The sequence below is a fragment of the Phyllostomus hastatus genome, unplaced genomic scaffold (genome assembly GCF_019186645.2).
Source record: "Phyllostomus hastatus isolate PE091 unplaced genomic scaffold, TTU_PhHast_1.1 phas_contig_477, whole genome shotgun sequence".
NCBI lineage: Eukaryota > Metazoa > Chordata > Mammalia > Chiroptera > Phyllostomidae > Phyllostomus > Phyllostomus hastatus.
This window is the reverse complement of record NW_025333889.1, coordinates 23,854-42,015: the sequence shown is the minus strand read 5'-3', so window position 1 is coordinate 42,015 and position 18,162 is coordinate 23,854. Positions and strand designations below refer to the sequence as shown.

Sequence of the window (18,162 nt, the reverse complement as noted above, 5' to 3'; positions counted from 1 at the left end):
TCCCCAGTCCCAGCAGCAGATAATGGGTTCTGGGACCCCTTCAGTTATGTGTTCCACTCTTATGATGGCAGGTGGTGCAGGGAGTGTTTTGTATTTTCAGCAGAGAATGTGGTCTAATTTTTCGAGAGGCCATTTCATCCTGCTACGTACAGAGCAGTCTTGTGAGCGCATTTCTGATGTACTCTGGTGATTCCTTAGGGCTTACTCTGCTCAGGGCTCAAAGTCAGCCTGCAGGGCCCAGTCTGCAGCAGGTGCCCCTTCTGACTGGTTGGTGAATGTTCTAATTAAGAGTCTGTTCTAGGGGACAGTGGGAAGGGTTCACAGGAACAAACTTAAAGGACACATGATCATAAACTAAGGGGAGGGTGGTAATGGGAGGGAAGTGGGGAGGGGTGGGAGGGGGGGCTGGATTGGGAGTGAAAAGGAGAAAACTGTATTTGAACAATGATTAAAATAAAATTAAAAAAAAAAGAGTCTGTTCTGATTGGCTGGTGTCTGCTCTGATTGGCCGGTGTCTGTGCCCACTAGCTGGGACAAATATACATGGACCACACCACCCAGTGGCCCCTCCTGGCTCCCACCCTGTCGGTCCAGCCCTGAAGTGAGCACATTGATGATTCTCGGGTGCTGATTGATGGTGAGCTTGCGGTGCTGAGGCACTGTGATGTGAGCCGTGGCTGCGCTGTAGGTGTTCTCGTCATCAGCTGTGTCCATTGCTGTCACTTGCATCCTGGTGGTGCCTGCAGGGAAACGCGGAGGGAAGTTGATATCCCAACAGCAAACAACCAGCATGGCAACAAAATTAGAGCAGAAGTCTGACGCGCAACATTCTCCCGTTTTAGTCCACTCACCGTGCAAACGATAGCACTGCCTGTGAACTGATACAGCAGCATAGTCCACCACATTCCTGTAGCGATTTCAGTGTTACTTGTTCACTCATTTGGAAGGATTCAGGGCTTCTTCTGACACGGCTGTAGCTGTGGGAACACTGTCCCCCATTCACCTGAAACTGTCAGGGACCTGAGGGAAGGGCATGTGGCTGTCCCAGGTCTTCACCTGTCCCACTGCTCCCAGACCCTGGTACCTCTTTCCCTGACAATGTCAGGGGAGTCCTGTCTGGACATCAGCCTCACAAGCCAGAGGGGAGAGCTGGGTGGGGGGAGTGAGTCCTGGTCTCTTAAACCAAGACTTTGGAGTTTGGTCCATGAATGGACGTGAGGTGGCTATTCCCCTCATGTGGTCATTATGAAACAGTTGGTGCTGGCTGGTGAGCAGGGTTTGCTGTGGGGACAAAGCTGCCATGACAGAAAAGGAAGGAAAGGGGGGAGAAAACAGCAATGGCAGGTGAGGGGGACAAGAAATCAGTGCAACAGAATGTCCTTTCATGCTGAATTCTCAGTTTCATTTATTTTTCAGCTGCTGCTGTCTACTCTGAGCTCAGAGGCTGATAACCATCATGTAACCATCATGCCCAGCAAGGCCCAGAGCTTGTCCATGAGCACAGAGGTTGTCCATGAGCACACAGCTCAGATCTGTGCCCAGCTCTGCCCACCCCCACCCTCTTAACCCTTGTGTGTGGCCCCTGGAATGTGAAAGGGGCTTAAAAATGTGTCATGAATAACTTCACAAGACAAGTGTCTGTCTCAAGTATTTGGAAAGTGAGGCAGTGAGGGGTTCACGTTCTAGAACCCCTTGACCCACACAGGAGACACTCCAGGGTTGTTGTCATCTGCAGCCACTGACTTTCTCTTCTTACAACAAACACCAAAGCAGGTTTGTCAGCCTTGGCCAGATGCTCAGTTGGTTGGAGCTTTGTCCTGTAACTTAAAGGTCGAGGGTTTGAGCCCTGGTCAGGACATGTATTGGACGCAACCAATTATCACACTGATGTTTCTCTCTCTCCCCTCCCCTCTCTCTAAAAGTAATGACCAATGTCCTTGGCTCAGGATAAAGAAAAAGAAAAGAAGTGTGTCAGCACCTGGGCCAACGATGCTGTAGGAAACCCGGACTTCCTCGTCCTTGTTTGATTTGATCTGAAGGTGACACAGGTACAGAACCTGCAAAGAACAATCCCCATCAGGTCTGAATTCCCTCAGCCGGGCTCCTTGAATGAGACCGGAGTTTTCCCTTTGCTGTTTCTGACCTACATTTTTGGGAATGGGCCTCTGTCATTCTCTGGGAAGTAGATGGGAGGGATAGCCCAGGCTCTCCTTTGCCTCTTGAGACCAGGGAACCACTGGGGAACATCAGTACGTCCACTTGGTGCCCAGAGAGAGCTTCCTAGAAGGACAGCAGGAGAGAGACCACAGCACAAGCCTAACTGTCCAGTAAGCCCAGCGGCTGTCAGCGCCACACTGACCTGCAGGAAGGGCTTCGGTTTGCTGCGTCCTGACCTTCCATTACCAACCACAGTGTCTGAGGCATCTTGGGGGCCCTTATTCGAAGGTGTCATCTGGCCAAAAAGCTGCAAAGCCAAAGAGAAGTAGGCCAGGGCACAGAGGACAATGCCTGTGGTCCCACGCGAGAGCCACCACTCAGCGTCGTGTTTCTCCTCTGCTCCCCAGAAAGCAGTGCCCCCACCCCCACCATGGCCTCAAGGATTTTGAAACACCTTCCTCAGCAGAAGAAGGCTGGGAGGAGGAGGCTGACATCCTGCGAGGCCTGAAGGTAGAGTGCACTTTCCCCTTACATGCGGGACACTGGAGAGCTCTCCTGGGCCCCGAGCGCACTGCACACACTGCACACTCACGTCTGTACCAGAACTAGGCTGACATGTGCTGTACAGACTCTCCCTGGAAACACCATTCTTGTCCAACAAGGGGGGTTGGTGAAACCTCAACCCAGCCTGGGGTGTGGGACCCAGTGTACCTGTGGAAACTGGAGGAAGGTGGTCAAGGCATGTAGAAGGGAAAGAGGCTGCTGAGGAAGTCAGACGGGGTTCTGTACTGTTTGTAAAGGAAAGGTGTTTGGGTGTGTCTGTGTGCAGAGAAAGCTCTAACTTGCTGTGTTAATTGGTGTGCCTTCTGGATTATGGAATTATGGGTGGTTTTATTTTCTGTGTTTCCCAAACTGTTTTAAAGCAACAACTACATATCAGCAGAAAAAAAACAATAATGTTCCCATCAAGGTTGAGGGTCTGCAAAAGAAGATCTTAAAGTGCAAATTTCACAATCTTACAGTTTTCTCAGAGTCATGAGATGAACTATCTCTTACTTTAAAAAAATTATTTTTAAAAAACTTCCTTTAGTAACTTTTAGGAAGCCTGATATTTCAAGACAGCATCTGTGGGTATCATACCTCCCCAAGGGTGGCTCTCAGAGGCTGGGTCAGGAACTTTCCAGGGCAGTTAGGGCCGGGGCCAGACCAGGGGCCAGATCACTGACAGACAGGGCAGGGTCTGAATGTTCAGTCTGCCAAGCTTCAGAAAGGCCTACCTGACCCCAGCTTGGAGGGCAGTGAGCTGTTCTGTGTTCATGGCTGACCATTATTCTGGCAAGTAACCCCATCAGCAGGTCAACTATGGTCCCCAAGCCAGCCCACGGCTCCCTTGCCTGGGTGGCAATCAAGAACATAAACCAGGTGGCCGGTGTAGTCAGAGTTGAATGTGTGATGGAGGCAAGTGGCCATGCTGTCCTGTCCTGTCCCCTCAGCCACTGATCTAGTTTTTGCCCAAGGACTATTGACCTACCCAACTCAGGTCAATCGCAGTGTCATGTGGAGGAGTTGGGAAGCCAGCAGGTGCAGCTAGCATGGCCTTGGAGGCATACCAGATGTCATGGGGACAGGACAGTAACCCCAGCTGCCTGTCAAGGACAAGAGACTCAGAATCCAGCAGATGTCAGGCTGCACTCACTCCTTGGAGCCTCCACTTTAAAACATGGATGGTGGCTGCCAGCCACTGACAGGTGGGCAGGAGGGGTGTGTAAACACCCAGCTCCCTGCACAAGGTGGTCTGAGACCGAGTGAACTATGTAAGCAAGGCTGAAACAAAAGGGCCTGTTTATGACTTAGCTCTGAGAGCCACACACCATTTTCACAACACAGAGCAGCCTGGTTGTGTGAAGGAGGAACTGTACAAGGTCAGGGGTGACAGCATGTGGACTTGGGGGACACCTTGGAGGCTGGCAGCTATACTAGGAATGTGGTTTGCTGCTGAAGGGGAAGGAGAGGGAGTAGAACTCTGTCTACTCATCTTTAATCACTAAGACTTCTGGGAGAGCTTCAAGGTCTCTCCTGGTGGGGGGTCATGGTGACCATCACATGGCAGTCTGTGGGTTGCCCTTCCCACTGTATTCAATGCCAGCCCCTCTGCCAGCACCTCATAGGACTCTGCCCCTCTCCCATGGCCCATGCTGAAAGCCACAGAATATTGAGTTTATGGTGTTCTCTCTGGGCTGTGGTGGTGGGGGGAGAAACAGGGAAGGGAAACAGAACCCAAGAAATATACCTTCCTTTAAAAAAGCATAAAAGAAAGTAATAGTGGATATTTATTATTGAAACCCACATAATTTATATAGACACTCTTCACAAGCCTGGAACTGGGACAGAAAGGTCATCATTCCAGGTCATGGGGGTGGGTGTCCCTGTTTGTTGAACCCACCCCAGCAGGAACAGGGTGGGTCATGCTTAGGTCTCCCTCATGCAGGAGAGGGTATGATGGGGTCCTTACTAGTTGTTCACCATCTCTCCGTATTGAACTCAGCTCTGGTTCTAAGAAAAGTGTCTGGGAGCTGTTGGCACCAGATGTAGATGTTTACCCTGTTCTCACCCTGAGTCTTGCTGGACTCCCACCCATTGGGTCCACAGGAATTTTGTGCTCTTGGGCCATTGTGAACATTATCTGTGAATGGGTGGCCAGGAATGACCAACATCTGCATGTCCATTATCCCATCATGCTTTAATTTACAAACTTTAAAGATACAATGAGTATGAATTTCGAGGTGGTGTCAGTGGTGTATTAAGCCCTGTGGGACCCAGGTACAAGGAGAGTGCATTACAGAAGTGGCTGTCCTGCAGGCTTCATGAATGCCATATATAGACTGGGTGCACCTGTCACAGGAGAAACTCGGTTCTTCTTTCCGATGCACTAAAGGATTGCAGATCAGCAAGTGTATTAGTGTGCAAACAGGGTTTGTTAGTGATACGTTCTCATGGAACAGGACAGGTCTTGCTGAGATGGGAGTGAAAGGTAAGAAGTTGGGTGGCAAGAGCACCAGGTCCTTTGTCCTGAGGACTTACACAGTTGGTGGGATGGGGCCAAAGAAGCTACATATTGATTGACAGGTAAAAGTGGTACCAGCTTCCATGGGGCATGAGACTACTCAAACATAGGTATGTGTGGGGGTTGGTAGCCCAAATCCTTACCTGGCTTCAGACTCCATTTGGTCATCTTGCAAAATAAATATGAGATAGGAGACAGTGAAAGTTAAAGAAGTCACCCAAAGTTATCTATGGGCTCTTTCTGTAAACATTAGGGACCCATCATAAAACAGATGGTGGACAGAGGCACAGTTAGCCAACTTTGTTTTATGGGTCCTTTCCTTGAGTGCTGTGGACCCCCTCCCATCTTCTAGGCCTTGGGATGAATAGTTTCAAAGCCTTTCTTTCCCAGATGGTAGAAATAATACTTAGAATTTTGTGTTAGCATGGTATTTCTGGTGATGCTGGACCATCTGGTAATAGAATTGGACCAGGCCCAGGACTGCTGAGTTAGTGGGTGAGGCATGTCTTCCTCATCCTCCCTGCCTTGGCTCACCTTCTATCCCACCTAACACACCAGTGTGGGCAGATGTTGCTCCCAGTGTCAGTTCTCAGCAAGGGGTGGGTGAGGGCCTTGTTTCACAGGGTATTTTCAGTACCACCCGCCTGTGTTGAGGCTCTGAGTGCACAAGCTCAGTGAGAGGGTGGTAATCTGGAGGGACGCACATCCTCCACCTCACGCCTCCTTCTCTGGGCAGCTGAGTCTATGTGGGGAAAGCAATGGGGTCTGCTCAAAATCTGAGTTTGGCGACAGACCCCTACCCTGTCCTTATCTTCCTTTGTCCAGTGCTAAAGACCCAGAAGACAAGGGCACTGATGGCTGTTCAGCAGGACTTGTGATCTCAGCGATCCTCTTGCCAGATTCTGTCTGTGCTCACTCAACGTTGAATGTCAAACTGAAAGGCTGGAGTTCCCATTTCCAGTGTACAGACTAGGAAAAAGGCAGAGTGAAGTCCAGAGTCTTGCTTTAGGTCACACAGCTGGAGAAGACAGAGCTGAGACTCACACCCACTATGGACTGATGTGGAATCTGTGTGCTGTGCACCAGGAAATGCTGACACTGAAGGGGCAGGAAGGAGGAAGACCAGGTGCCCAGACTGAGACAGGCTCACGTTTGTGCACAAGCACACATCCCTCCCTGCCGTTCACCTCTGAGGCTCCGGAGGTTGTAGGAAACTAGAAGAGCCAAGAGAAGTGAAGGGAGGAGGGCAGGGAGCCTATCAGGAGAAAAAGGCCCCCTTCCCAGGAGTCTGGGGAATTCCCTTCCCTGGTGAGTCTGTCTCAAATTCCTCTCTGGGCAGTAACCCAAGTAGGCTGTCTCAAGACTTCCCCATTTGTAGGGGTTGAATTTCTGTGGCTGAGAGTATGAGTTCTTTGTGGCTCTTAAGGAACCCTCTGCTTTCAGTGATGGGGAGAATGAGGGACTCGGGCTTCATATTTGTATGGAGACAAAACTCTTTAGAAAAGGACATCAAAAAACCACAAGAGATTGGTACTGATATCCCCATATTACTCATGGAACTATTTGTCCATCTTATCTCTTGTCGTGAAACTGCAGGGTTTGTTTAACCAGTTACTTCTGTACTAATTACAATCTTGGGGAGAATAAGGTTCCATAGACTTTTTAGGGCTATTGACATGTGATTTAATGATAATGATTCATTCACTTCACCTGCAAATATAGGGATTCTCCCTAGTGTGTCGTCTGGTGTCTGATGAGATGTGACTTTTGTGTAAAGCCTCTCCCACACTCCTTGCAAACATAGGGCTTCTCCCCTGAGTGTGTCCTTTGGTGTGTGATGAGACCTGACTTCCAGGTAAAGCCTCGCCCACACTCCCTGCAAACATAGGGCTTGTCCCCAGAGTGTGTCCTCTGGTGTGTGATGAGAATTGACTTCTGTGTAAAGCCTCGCCCACACTCCCTGCAAACATAGGGCTTCTCCCCTGAGTGTGTGCTCTGGTGTGTGATGAGACCTGACTTCCAGGTAAAGGATTGCCCACACTCCCTGCAAACATAGGGCTTGTCCCCAGAGTGTGTCCTCTGGTGTGTGATGAGAGCTGACTTCTGTGTAAAGCCTCGCCCACACTCCCTGCAAACATAGGGCTTGTCCCCAAAGTGTGTCCTCTGGTGTGTGATGAGAGCTGACTTCTGTGTAAAGCCTCGCCCACACTCCCTGCAAACATAGGGCTTCTCCCCTGAGTGTGTCCTCTGGTGTGTGATGAGATTTGACTTGCAGGTAAAGCCTCGCCCACACTCCCTGCAAACATAGGGCTTCTCCCCAGAGTGTGTCCTCTGGTGTGTGATGAGATCTGACTTCTGTATAAAGCCTCGCCCACACTCCCTGCAAACATAGGGCTTCTCCCCAGAGTGTGTCCTCTGGTGTCTGATGAGAAGTGACTTCCGTGTAAAGTCTCGCCCGCACTCCCTGCAAACATAGGGCTTGTCCCCAGAGTGTGTCCTCTGGTGTCTGATGAGATCTGACTTCCCTGTAAAGCCTTGCCTGCACTCCTTGCAAACATAGGGGTTCTCCCCAGAGTGTGTCCTCTGGTGTCTGATGAGATGTGACTTCTGTGTAAAGCCTCTCCCACACTCCCTGCAAACATAGGGCTTCTCCCCTGAGTGTGTGCTCTGGTGTCTGATGAGACATGACTTCCAGGTAAAGCCTCTCTCGCACTCCCTGCAAACATAGGGCTTCTCCCCTGAATGTGTCCTGTGGTGTGTGATGAGATGCGACCCATCACTGAAGCCTTGCCAACACCCTCCGTGCTCCATTGTTACAATTTTTGACATTCCTGCTTTCACAAATACCTTGCCTGTGTCCTCTGGACTCTCTGTCTGGCCTCTGCAGGGCTCTTCCTCCATCATCCTCTCATGCTCACTAGAGCTCTTCATTTGTTCTTTGGAAGTTTGGTAAGAGCGTCTTGAGAGTCTCTTCTGACTGATCCTTTTAAGGAAAGGTTTGGACCTTTCTTTGACTTCCTGACCTTCAGCTTTATCATTCCAGCTATGTGTACGAGTATGTTGCTGCTGCTGATTCTGATCCTCTGGGCAGGGTTCCTCTGCTTGGAGGTGTTTTCTTGCAGATGTTCCTGGGAGAATCTGGGAGGGATGACTGAATTTAACATGTTGGCTGAGGAATTTCTGACTGGAGAAGGCCAGAGAGCAGGAGGGACATGGGTGAATCTCTGGCTTTGGTTCTGCTGAAAGAGAAAGGTTTGGTCAGGGCAGATGTTGATGAGAATGCCTGGGCCATATGACTTGTCTCCTGGTAAGATCTGCCCCATGAATCCTTCTTTCTGTGGTGACAACGCAATCTGTGTCTCCCAGTGTCCATTTGCAGTCTATTTTCCTTTGCATTTTTATGCAGTGCATCTTCTTCATAACTCCAGAAACCCCACATCAAGGGTCTTTGCTAATATTGCTCAGATTAGGGACTTTCGAGTAGCAGGAGAGGCAATTTCACTCCCTGAACTGCAGTGACCTTCCCCATTACAGGTATCCTCTACGTTATGTTAAAGAGGAAAACTAGGAATTGCTTCTCTTTCAGTTTTTCACAACTATAAAATAATCTTTCCTGCCCTTGCTCGTGCGGCTCAGTGGACTGAGTGCCTGCCTGTGGAGCAAGGACTCACAGGCTAGATTCCCAGTCAGGGGACCTGCCTGGGTTGTGGGTCCGGTCCCCAGTAGGGGGCGTGTGAGAGGCAACCATGCATTGATGTTTCCCTGTCTTTCTTCCTCTTCCTCTCTAAAAGTAAATAAAATCTTAGAGTCATTCCTCAAGCCTCACACCAAATATTTATGCTTCATTCCATTCAGTGTTTGTCCATTTCAAATACACTGAGAAGTCCTGTTTCAAAATATTTCTCCAACCACACGTTTTACACGCCTGACGGATTCTTTTTCCTCTCTGGCCAATCCACTATGCTCTCTCACTTGGAGATGAAGTGATCTCTGAGGAGATTCCCCACTGGAGTTTATTTTCTAAAAATTACCAAGGCATAATCAGAACAGAGAACACACCACTCTATGCTGAGGACTGCACACTTACACTCAGCAAAGCCCCCAGTGTCTCAACTCGGATCATTGACACTGCACCTCTGGTCTGCTAAGCACCTATCTGATCTCCATTCTTACCCCCTATGCTGAGACGAGACCTGAGTGACCCTCAGCCAATTCAAAGCCCCACCTCTTCTCTTCCCTGCACTAGCTGCTCCTCTGCCTGGGATCCTCTGCCTGCAGGTATTTTTGTAAATGTTATCTCCTGAGGGAGCCCTTCCCGGACCACATGCCGCACCACACGTCCCCTCACACTGATCCCTAGACACTTGGCTGGATTAGTTTTCTCCAAAGCACTAACTGCTGTGTGGTGTTACGCACATGCAAGCACGTGTGTCTGGGTTTCCCTGCCTTATTGGTCAGCTCCCCAAGAGCAGTGATTCTCTCCTCATGTTTATCTGTATTTCTAGGTCCAGGATGCTGTGTGCCACAGAGTAGGATCTCACCTGACAATTCATTGAAATGGTGAACAAATGTGCCCTGCCTGAATGGTGTGACTTGGTGGGTTGGGTGCTGTCCAAAAACTGAAAGGTTACAAGTTCAATTACCAGTCAGGGCACATGCCAGGGTTGTGGGCCAGTTAGGGGTGTGCCATAGACAGCCAATTAATGTTTCCCTTACACATTGATTTTTCTTTCTCCTACCTTTCCACTCTCTGTAAAAATAAATAAAATCCTACTTAAAAATTTTTGATTTATATATTTATTTATTTTCAGAAAAAGGGGAAGGGAGGGTAGGAGAGGGAGAGAAACATCAATGTGTGGTTGACTCTCATGTGTCCACCTACTGGGGACCTGGCCCAAAACCCAGGCATGTGGTGCAACTGGGAAATCAGACTGGTAATCCTTTGGTTCACAGGCTGGTGCTCAATACTCCTAGCCACACCAGCCAGGGCAAAATCTTTAAAAAATAACGAATGTCTATAAACAGAAACGTTTTAATTAGAAGTATGGAGGAAAATTAAGAAGAAACAGTTGTAAAAGTGTCAGAAAAACTGCCTTGGTGAGAGAACTGGTTAGTGCTTGAAAACTTTTTTTGGTCTCTCAGTCTTTCAGCACTATATGCAGTTGTGTATTTTGTTCATGAAATATTTTAAAAATAAAAAAATATAAAAATTTTGCCTAAGAGTCAAAGGCATATGAATGATGAATTTCTGAAGCATCTGAGTTGAAACTTGACTGACTTTAGAGTGGATTTTACTCTACTTAAAAGTTGGATCATAAGTATTTCTATGGAGATTTCTCTTTCTTTCCGTTTTGAAGAACAGTGGTGCCCACCTCTCTCGGACGCGAGCTCTCTCTTCCACTTGCTGCCCCACTTGCTGCCCAGCTCCTGGCCATACTCGTCCCCAAACCAGACCAGCAGCTCACAGCCCGGCCTGATGACCCGGCAGGTTCGGTAGAAAATCTGCCCGTGGTATTGAAAGGCCACCAGGTTCTGCTCTTCATCATCCCGGGCACAGTTCACATACCTGGGATTGAGGCAGAGGAAGGGAAAGAAAACCACAGTGATGAGTTCTCACGACCTGTCACGTTCATGTCCAGCTCCTCACTGATTCTTAAGGCCCTCAGGCTCTGGTGTTGCCCACTGCCCTTCATGCTCCCGGGGAACCTTCTCTTCAGTGTCTGAGCCTGTCAGCATGTCATGTGAATTCCTGCCTCCAAGCCCTGCTTGCAAGTGTTCTTCCTGCCTAAGACCATTTCCTAAAACCCAGTTCTAGACTTAACCTCCACCCTGACTGGCCATAATATCCAGTGATCTCTGGGTTCTACAAACTCTAAATCGAGTTGTGTCACACCACAGAACCTGGTGCTTGATCTAGGGCTCTGCTTCTAAATTAGCTCACCAATTATCCAATACTCAGCCCATGTCTGTTTTCCCCTGAGAGGCCTTTGTCCAACCCCCCTACACTTTATTTATGGTACCATTTACTTGCCTGCCCAAGGTGACCATAGAAAAATGGAGGTCTTTTCATCCCAGTTAAAATAAAACAGAACAATAGTAGTTGATTCACATTCTGTTATCCCTGATGAAAGAGAGCCCCTCTCAGGAAAGGGGCCCATGACCATTCTTCTGCAGGCCTCAGAGCCCAGCTCTAGTTAGAAGTGAGGCTCGGATGGTTTGCTGCCCTCACAGGTTCAGGCCACCCTTGGTTTGTGGTATCTTGACACTGTGCACTTTTTGGAAATTAGTTAAATGTTTCCAAAAGCAATTGTTTTATGTCTGTCTGTGAGAAGTCCTCCATAAGGACATGGGTTGTGTGATCTATTTAAATAATGTATTCCTTCACATAAACTGGAATATAGTGTTTAATTAATGTTCATTTGATAAATTGAAGTGTAATCCAGTGTCCCTGGTGAATCTAGGCTCTTCAAGGTCCTTTCCAGTGTCCACATTTTGTCTAGCAGATAGCTTTATATTTTGAGGACATATGCTATACTTTTTTCTTAAATGTCCCCTGAAATGAAAGAACACTGTATGGAGAAAAAGAGGAAAAAAGGATTAAGGGAGAGCACTGAGGGAGGCATGATAAGGAAATTTATATATGGGCTGTTGGGGATGAGAGTCCCCTCTGGCACCCAAGGACCTATGGACCTCACCTCATCCAGTTGGCCCAGGATCTGTCCTTTCCATCCACATACTCGTAGCAGTTTCTCCCTTTGGCGATCTGTTTCAGAAAAGAAGTTAAAGACTTTTTATCCTTTTTTGTGGGGTGGTAATAGAAGAATTATTTTACTCTACTGTCATCAAAGCTCTTCCATCGTGCATGGGGATTCAACTGCCAACTGTGACCACATGATATTGGTCTTACTCACCATCTACACATCCGAGTCTACCTGTCCAATCAGAGCGGGAGCCCCACAAGGGAAGAGCCACTCTTTTGTGTCTGCACCACTTTGCTCCCGCTCACCTTCTGATCCTTAAACTGGAGCTCTGTGTTCATGTAAAGTCCAGTCAGTATACAGAGCTAACCATATTGTCCCCTCCATATCTAGCATGTAGGTGAGGTCCAAGCCTCAGAAGACATGCGGGAAGCCAGAGGACAGTGGAAGAGGTAAATAGTTCTCACCAGCCAGGAGTATCTGCTCTTGGCTGCCTCTTCATCTTCTGTGATGTGCCCTTCATAAGGGCCAAAGAGCAGACCCACTGGCAAGTCCGCTGCCTCATTCCACACTCCAAGCCCAGCCTCAGGGATGCCCGATGGCCCGATTCTCAACCCAGGGGGCAGGGTGAGGGCTGAGCGGTGGGGATGCCCCTTGTCCACTGCAGTGTCCTTTACAAATGTAGGGGGCCCATGTACAGCACAGCTGTCGATGAAGAAGTTCTGACACTTGTCACAATCTGGAGGTGAGAGCAACAGGGGTTAGGGAAGGTTTAGCACATGTTCCTGGACACAAAGAGCTTCAGAGGGAGTCCGGCACTCACATCATTGAGACTCAATCTTGTACTCCAGGTCACTAGAGGAAGGGAATGATTTGGGGAGCAAAGGACCAGATGAAATTATTGTAGTATACCATGTTTCTCAGTGAGGGTCACTTACAAAGGTAGTCATCATCCTGGGGATCATTGACCTCTTGGTACACATGGCCCTTTCTTTCTCGTAGGCTGTACAACTTCATGTCCATCTCCTTTCTCCTGAGTTCTGAGTTGGAGAAGGCCAGGTAAGTAAGCGAATTTGGTGTGGTGTGGAGTGTTAGTTCTCATTTTGTCAGATAACACAATCTCCTCCCATCAAATGATTACCTGTCCTTTTGCGTACTCTGGTATTTTATTCCATTAACTATTGGTTCAAAAGACTAAGACTCTAACTACAGATGACTGATTCAATTTTAGTTTCTAGATTTTCCCATTACCAGCCAATCTTTCCCATTTTACTTGCCAATCTTTAATCAATCATAAAATATTTATGGATGCACATTACGTGTTAGGCATTGAGTAAAGGCCTGGGCACACACCACCAATAAAGTGTGGTTGCTACCATCACAGATGGATTTATTGGACAACTTGTATGTGTCATGTTTTAAATTCCATTTAATGTTTTCAAACAATATATGAGTGATGTTTCTTTATCTTCACTTTACATATTAGCATTCAGGAGCTCAGAGAATTTATAGGATTTTCCCAAAGGTCCAGTGGTAACTTCAGTCTTCAGCTTATCCCAGCTTAAATCCAGGCCTACCCAACGTCTACCCCACATACCTAGGTCATACTTATCAGCCCTTCTATAGGACTTAGAGGAACTAAAGCTTCCAAATTATTTTCTCTTACCCAATTTTTGTCTAGTGTGATTTTCAAAGGCACATGCTTCTCCAGGAGGGGACACTGGTTTCTGGGCATGCTCTGAGTCACTTGCAGTCATCCAATTTTCTGTTCCTGACAATTCCTTCAAACTATATTCCTTGCTTAATGGCACCCTGGATGTTGCCTTCAATGTAAAAGTCATATATTACAAGATAACATGTATTTAATTTTTTAAGGCTTATTATATTATCTTACATGCATGTCTTTAATACTTCAATCCTTGCAAATACCTAGGAAGTATGAATATTAGAGGGGATAGGGCCAATGTGGGTAATGAATCCAAGATTAGAAATCATGTCTATGGTCCTTTTCTTTCAACTGTCTCTATAATACTGAGAGTGAGGGATATGGGGAAAAAAATAAAGAAATAGATGGCAGAAACATATCTAGACAATAAATAAAATGGTGATAAAGTTTGCAATACCTTGGAAAGAATATTTGTACTTAGATTAGCTGGTTCCCACCAATTGTTCGAATAAGGCTGTACCAGTAGGTAGTTGTTTTTAGTGTCCTGATATATAACATGTCAATTTTTAATGTTATAGTGAACATGCAATTAAATAATGTTCAACAAAGTGTCCTGTGAATTATGTAATACAGCATGAATGTTCTGCTATCAATTTACCCCTCAGCTCTCTCCATATTTCAATCTCACAGAAATTACCTTCAGCATTCGCCGATCATCTTGTAGTTTAACTTGTAACTATGAAATCATTCATTCAGCAAATATTCAGGGCCCCTCATGGGCTGTGATCTGGGCCTGTGACCTCTGAGAAGACTCAGGTATGGACCAGGCTCTCAAAGAGCTCACAACACAGAGGGAGGCAGGCTGAACAAATGATTCCAAACAGGATGAAAGTGGCCTCATTAGAGCTCAGACATATAAGCTGTTACTTCACCCTATAAGAAAGGGCATTTGAAATGAGCTCCAGACAGATGAGTTTCTGTTGAGGAGTGTGTAATCTATATGAAGCCCTTAAGTCATTTTATTATTTGTTGTTTCTCAATCATCAAACCTGAAGCTCCTCACAGGTGAGAGATGCTCTTTGATTAGAGTGGGAGGCTCTGATCCTGGACATTTTACATTCTTCTTCACCTAGGACCATTCACTGTACCAACTGCCTGCACATTGTACGCTTTCCTTAGTCAGAGGGTCTTCGTGCATCTCTCACTTCAGCACAGCAGAGAAGAACTTTGGTTGAAACCGTCAGTCAGATGAATGATGTAATGACATGTATAAGACAATGTAAACTTTAGAAAACTATGAAAGTTTTATTTTTTAATTGAAAGATTTTATTTTTTTGAGAGAGGGGAAGGCAGGGAGAAAGAGGGAGGGAAACATTGATGTGAGAGATGTTTCATTGATCAGTCACTTCTCACAAATACCTCCACTGGGAACCTGGCCCACAACCGAGGCATGTGCTCTGACCAGGAATCAAACGGGTGATCTTTTGCTTTGCAGGATGACACCCAAGCAATTCACACTGGCCAGGGAAAAACTGAAAGTTTTAATGAGTTTGTAAGTGGTTTAGAGAAGAAACTATGGATTAGACTGCACAACCACTGATACTGTGATCTTAGACATATAGTCAAAGATTTCTATATCTCTGAAAGATCACTTTCCTCATTGTAAATGGCGACAGTTACAGTACCTTCCCCATCAGGTGGTTGTATGTGTGAATGAGTTAATTCACATAGAATTCTTAAAGTCTGAAACATTGTGAGAATGAAACAAATGGTAGTTACTATTGCTGCTGTAGTTGTTAGCTATTAAGATGATGACGAGCCCTGGCTGCTGTGGCTCAGTGGATTGAGCACTGGCCCGCAGACTGAAAGGTCACCAGTTCCATTCCCGGTCAGGGCACATGCCTGGGCTGTGTGAGGGGCAACCTATTCATGTTTCTCTCCCTTTCTTTCTCCCTCTATTCCTCTGTCTCGAAAAAATCGATAGATAAAATCTTAAAAAAAGATGATAATGTTGGACAGTGTGTAGAAGAGACCAGGAAAAGAAGGTGGCAGTTCCTAAGATACTTTCTGCATTTCCCTGCTCTTACCTGCATTTCTATCCATGAGGAAAATTTTGTTGTCAACAGAATTTGGGAAATACTCACCTTCTGGTGTTTACTGTGTTCCCTTCTGAAGGCCACCCAAGAAGGTTTCACTGAAAGATGACAAGAAATCAGTGTTTTGGTTGGTAAATGTTTCCAAAACCTGGAGATTCTTATTAGGGACACAGAATTCTGAATGAGAGCAGTCCAAGAACAATCCCAGGATGATTGGAAAATGTTTTCTGTTGTTCATTAAGGCCTAGGCTTCTACTGGGCCCATCCACTAATTTCATTAGAATGATAAAAAAAATAGACAAAGTGTCATCTATGCTTCACCCTTTGTTCATAAAGCATCTATTACATTTATTAAAAAATAAATTGTCCTCTCCTGACAAAAAAGTAGTAAAACTAACTGCACAGAAACTCCACATCTTCAACATAACCCTTTCTCCGTCCTGTTTTCTTCATTCCCACTGGCCTTGTCTGGGATAAGGGCACCGGGATCACCTGGCCTTTCTCTGGTATCCTCCCCACTGGGCACATACTGGCCATCCACGCCCTTCCTGTGTCATTAGACTCTGGTCAGCACCCACAGTCTGTCGACCCCAGAAAGGGAATTCCAGTCTCGTTAGAGATCACATCTTGTCTTCAGCTGTGTTTCAAGCCCAGACCCATGAAAGTGGACGGACCCCACCCACCGAACACTCACGATACTGGACAGATACTGGACAGAACGGCACCACGACCGACATCAGGAAACCACACGGTGATCAACCCCTCCCAACCCTGGCCCTCCCCCCAGCTCCCGAAATCAGCACGGTTAACACTGTTCCCCCTGCGTCTCCATGCAGGCCATCAGCCAGGTGTGGGGACCCTCCTCACCGGCCAGACCCGCCCCCTCCCTTGCAATGACGACCCTTCTGAATTAGTTATTTCTCGCTCACTTTATGTTCTTACACATTCACTGCTTACTAATGCGTCTGTAAATACATGTGATTACGTCGCCCACGTGAAAGTTTACGGGAACAGCCCCTCACTGTGCGACACACTGTTGTGCCTCTTGCTTGTCCGCTGCACCAGCAAACCTGTTCCCTGGTGACGTCCTGAGATGCCGCCCGACCCACACCAGGTCCGAGTCGGGAGGGCAGCGCTGGCTCCTCCCGCCGCTTACCTTGCTGCCTCGGGGCCCGTTCTTCATCCGAGTCCTCACGGTCCTCAAGGGTTAGGGTTAGGGGTTAGGCTTCGGTGGCCCGCCTGCAGCGGTGACACAGGAAAGCCGGTCGCGGGGCCCAGAGACCTGGGAAGAGACAAGACCTCTGTCCTGAGGCAGAGAGCGTGGGGGAGGGACAAGCCCAGGAAGCCCATGGAACTGGCTCCGATGGGACGGCAGAGGCTGCAGCGAGTTGCCGTGAGCCCCGCACAGTCAGCGCCGGGCCCGCTCTGACTGAAGGAGCAAACTCCCTGCGACCCCTGTCCCTGCGGGAGGGAGCTGCAGGCGGACGGAGCCGCCGGAGCCGGGGCCAGCCCAGCAGCCTGCCGGGTCTCCAGGCCCCCGGGCCCGGCGCCCGCACACGCGCTACCTGGGCTGGTGAGCGCGTCCGAGTTCCTCTTCACAATCCAGTGCCGGCCTCTCTCCCCGAGGGCAGGGCGCCCGGAGAGGGGGACGGAGGGGCTGGAGGGGCCGCCCGCGGGGGCGCCCTTGTTCCCGCCCCTCCCCCCGCGAGCCTCCTCAGGGCGGGCTCCGGAGGCCGCAGCCCGGGCGTCTGAGGGACCCCGTCGGCCAGGCGGGTCTGGGCGGCGCAGGAAACGCGCTTCTCCCGGGGAAGGGCCGGGAGGCGTCCCCGGGGTCCGGAGAAGCCCGCGCGAGGGGCAGGCGCAGTGTCCGGCACTCCGCCGTCTCTCGGGCTGAGAGGCTCGGGGTCCCTCAGGACTCGATCTGCGTCTTCCGGGCGGAGGACACTCCGCGTCCCGGGGGAGAGGGTCAGGCCGCCGCGGCTGAGGGGGGTTGGGGCGTCTCACGAGGGGCTTCCGGGTCCCCTCCACTGAGTCAGTTTCCAGGACGACGGCATTCGGGGTCTCTGCGTTTGGGGAGGTTTGGTCTTCCCGGGCGGGCGGGCTGCAGGAAGGGCGCCCCGAGCTGAGGGGAACTGGGGTTCCAGGCTGTTTGGGGGTCTGAGCGTTGGGGGTCAGGAGACGTGGGGTCCTCCGGGTTAGCGGACGCGCCCCTCGGTGCTGAAGGGGTTCGGGCCCCTCGGGATGAGGGCATCTGGGGTCTCTCTGGCCGGGCTTGGAAGGTCTCGGGCTGAGGGTTGCACAGGGCAGGGCTCCCCGCTTACCGGCCAGTCCCCCGGGGTCCCTGCCGCGCCGCCCACCTCGGCCGAGCGCCTTCTCGGAGCTCCTGGGCTTCCCGCCCTGGGAAGGAGGTTCCATCCTGGATAGCCGCGTGGGCACAATCCGCCAATCAGTGCTGGGCTCCCAGGGCCCTGCCCGCCAATG

General features: G+C 49.0%; 1 protein-coding gene across 1 annotated transcript; it reads right to left on the bottom strand.

Moving 5' to 3' along the window:
* Positions 1 to 210: 210 nt before the first annotated feature.
* On the bottom strand, positions 211 to 17,922 carry LOC123823191 (histone-lysine N-methyltransferase PRDM9-like). The gene is made up of 15 exons (XM_045845650.1): positions 17,247 to 17,922; positions 16,838 to 16,963; positions 15,730 to 15,779; positions 13,586 to 13,742; positions 12,858 to 12,959; positions 12,387 to 12,658; positions 11,917 to 11,984; positions 10,594 to 10,787; positions 7,527 to 8,460; positions 6,409 to 6,435; positions 3,689 to 3,803; positions 2,360 to 2,464; positions 1,979 to 2,057; positions 544 to 740; positions 211 to 297 (listed from the first exon to the last, which is right to left on the bottom strand). Exons 4-15 carry the CDS (start codon positions 13,674 to 13,676, stop codon positions 211 to 213), a joined length of 2,271 nt encoding a protein of 756 aa, XP_045701606.1. The 5' UTR covers positions 13,677 to 13,742; positions 15,730 to 15,779; positions 16,838 to 16,963; positions 17,247 to 17,922.
* Positions 17,923 to 18,162: the final 240 nt, after the last annotated feature.

Bases quoted from the DNA above. Each gene is read 5' to 3' on its own strand.
- LOC123823191 (XM_045845650.1), bottom strand. From the start codon at position 13,676: ATGACTGCAAGTGACTCAGAGCATGCCCAGAAACCAGTGTCCCCTCCT. The intron at 12,960-13,585 runs GTAAGAGAAAAT...TCTCCAACTCAG, and splicing joins TCACACTAGACAAAAATTGG to AACTCAGGAGAAAGGAGATG. The intron at 6,436-7,526 runs TGTTTGCAGGGA...TGGCTCTTCTAG, and splicing joins CACTCTGGGGAGAAGCCCTA to TTTCCTACAACCTCCGGAGC.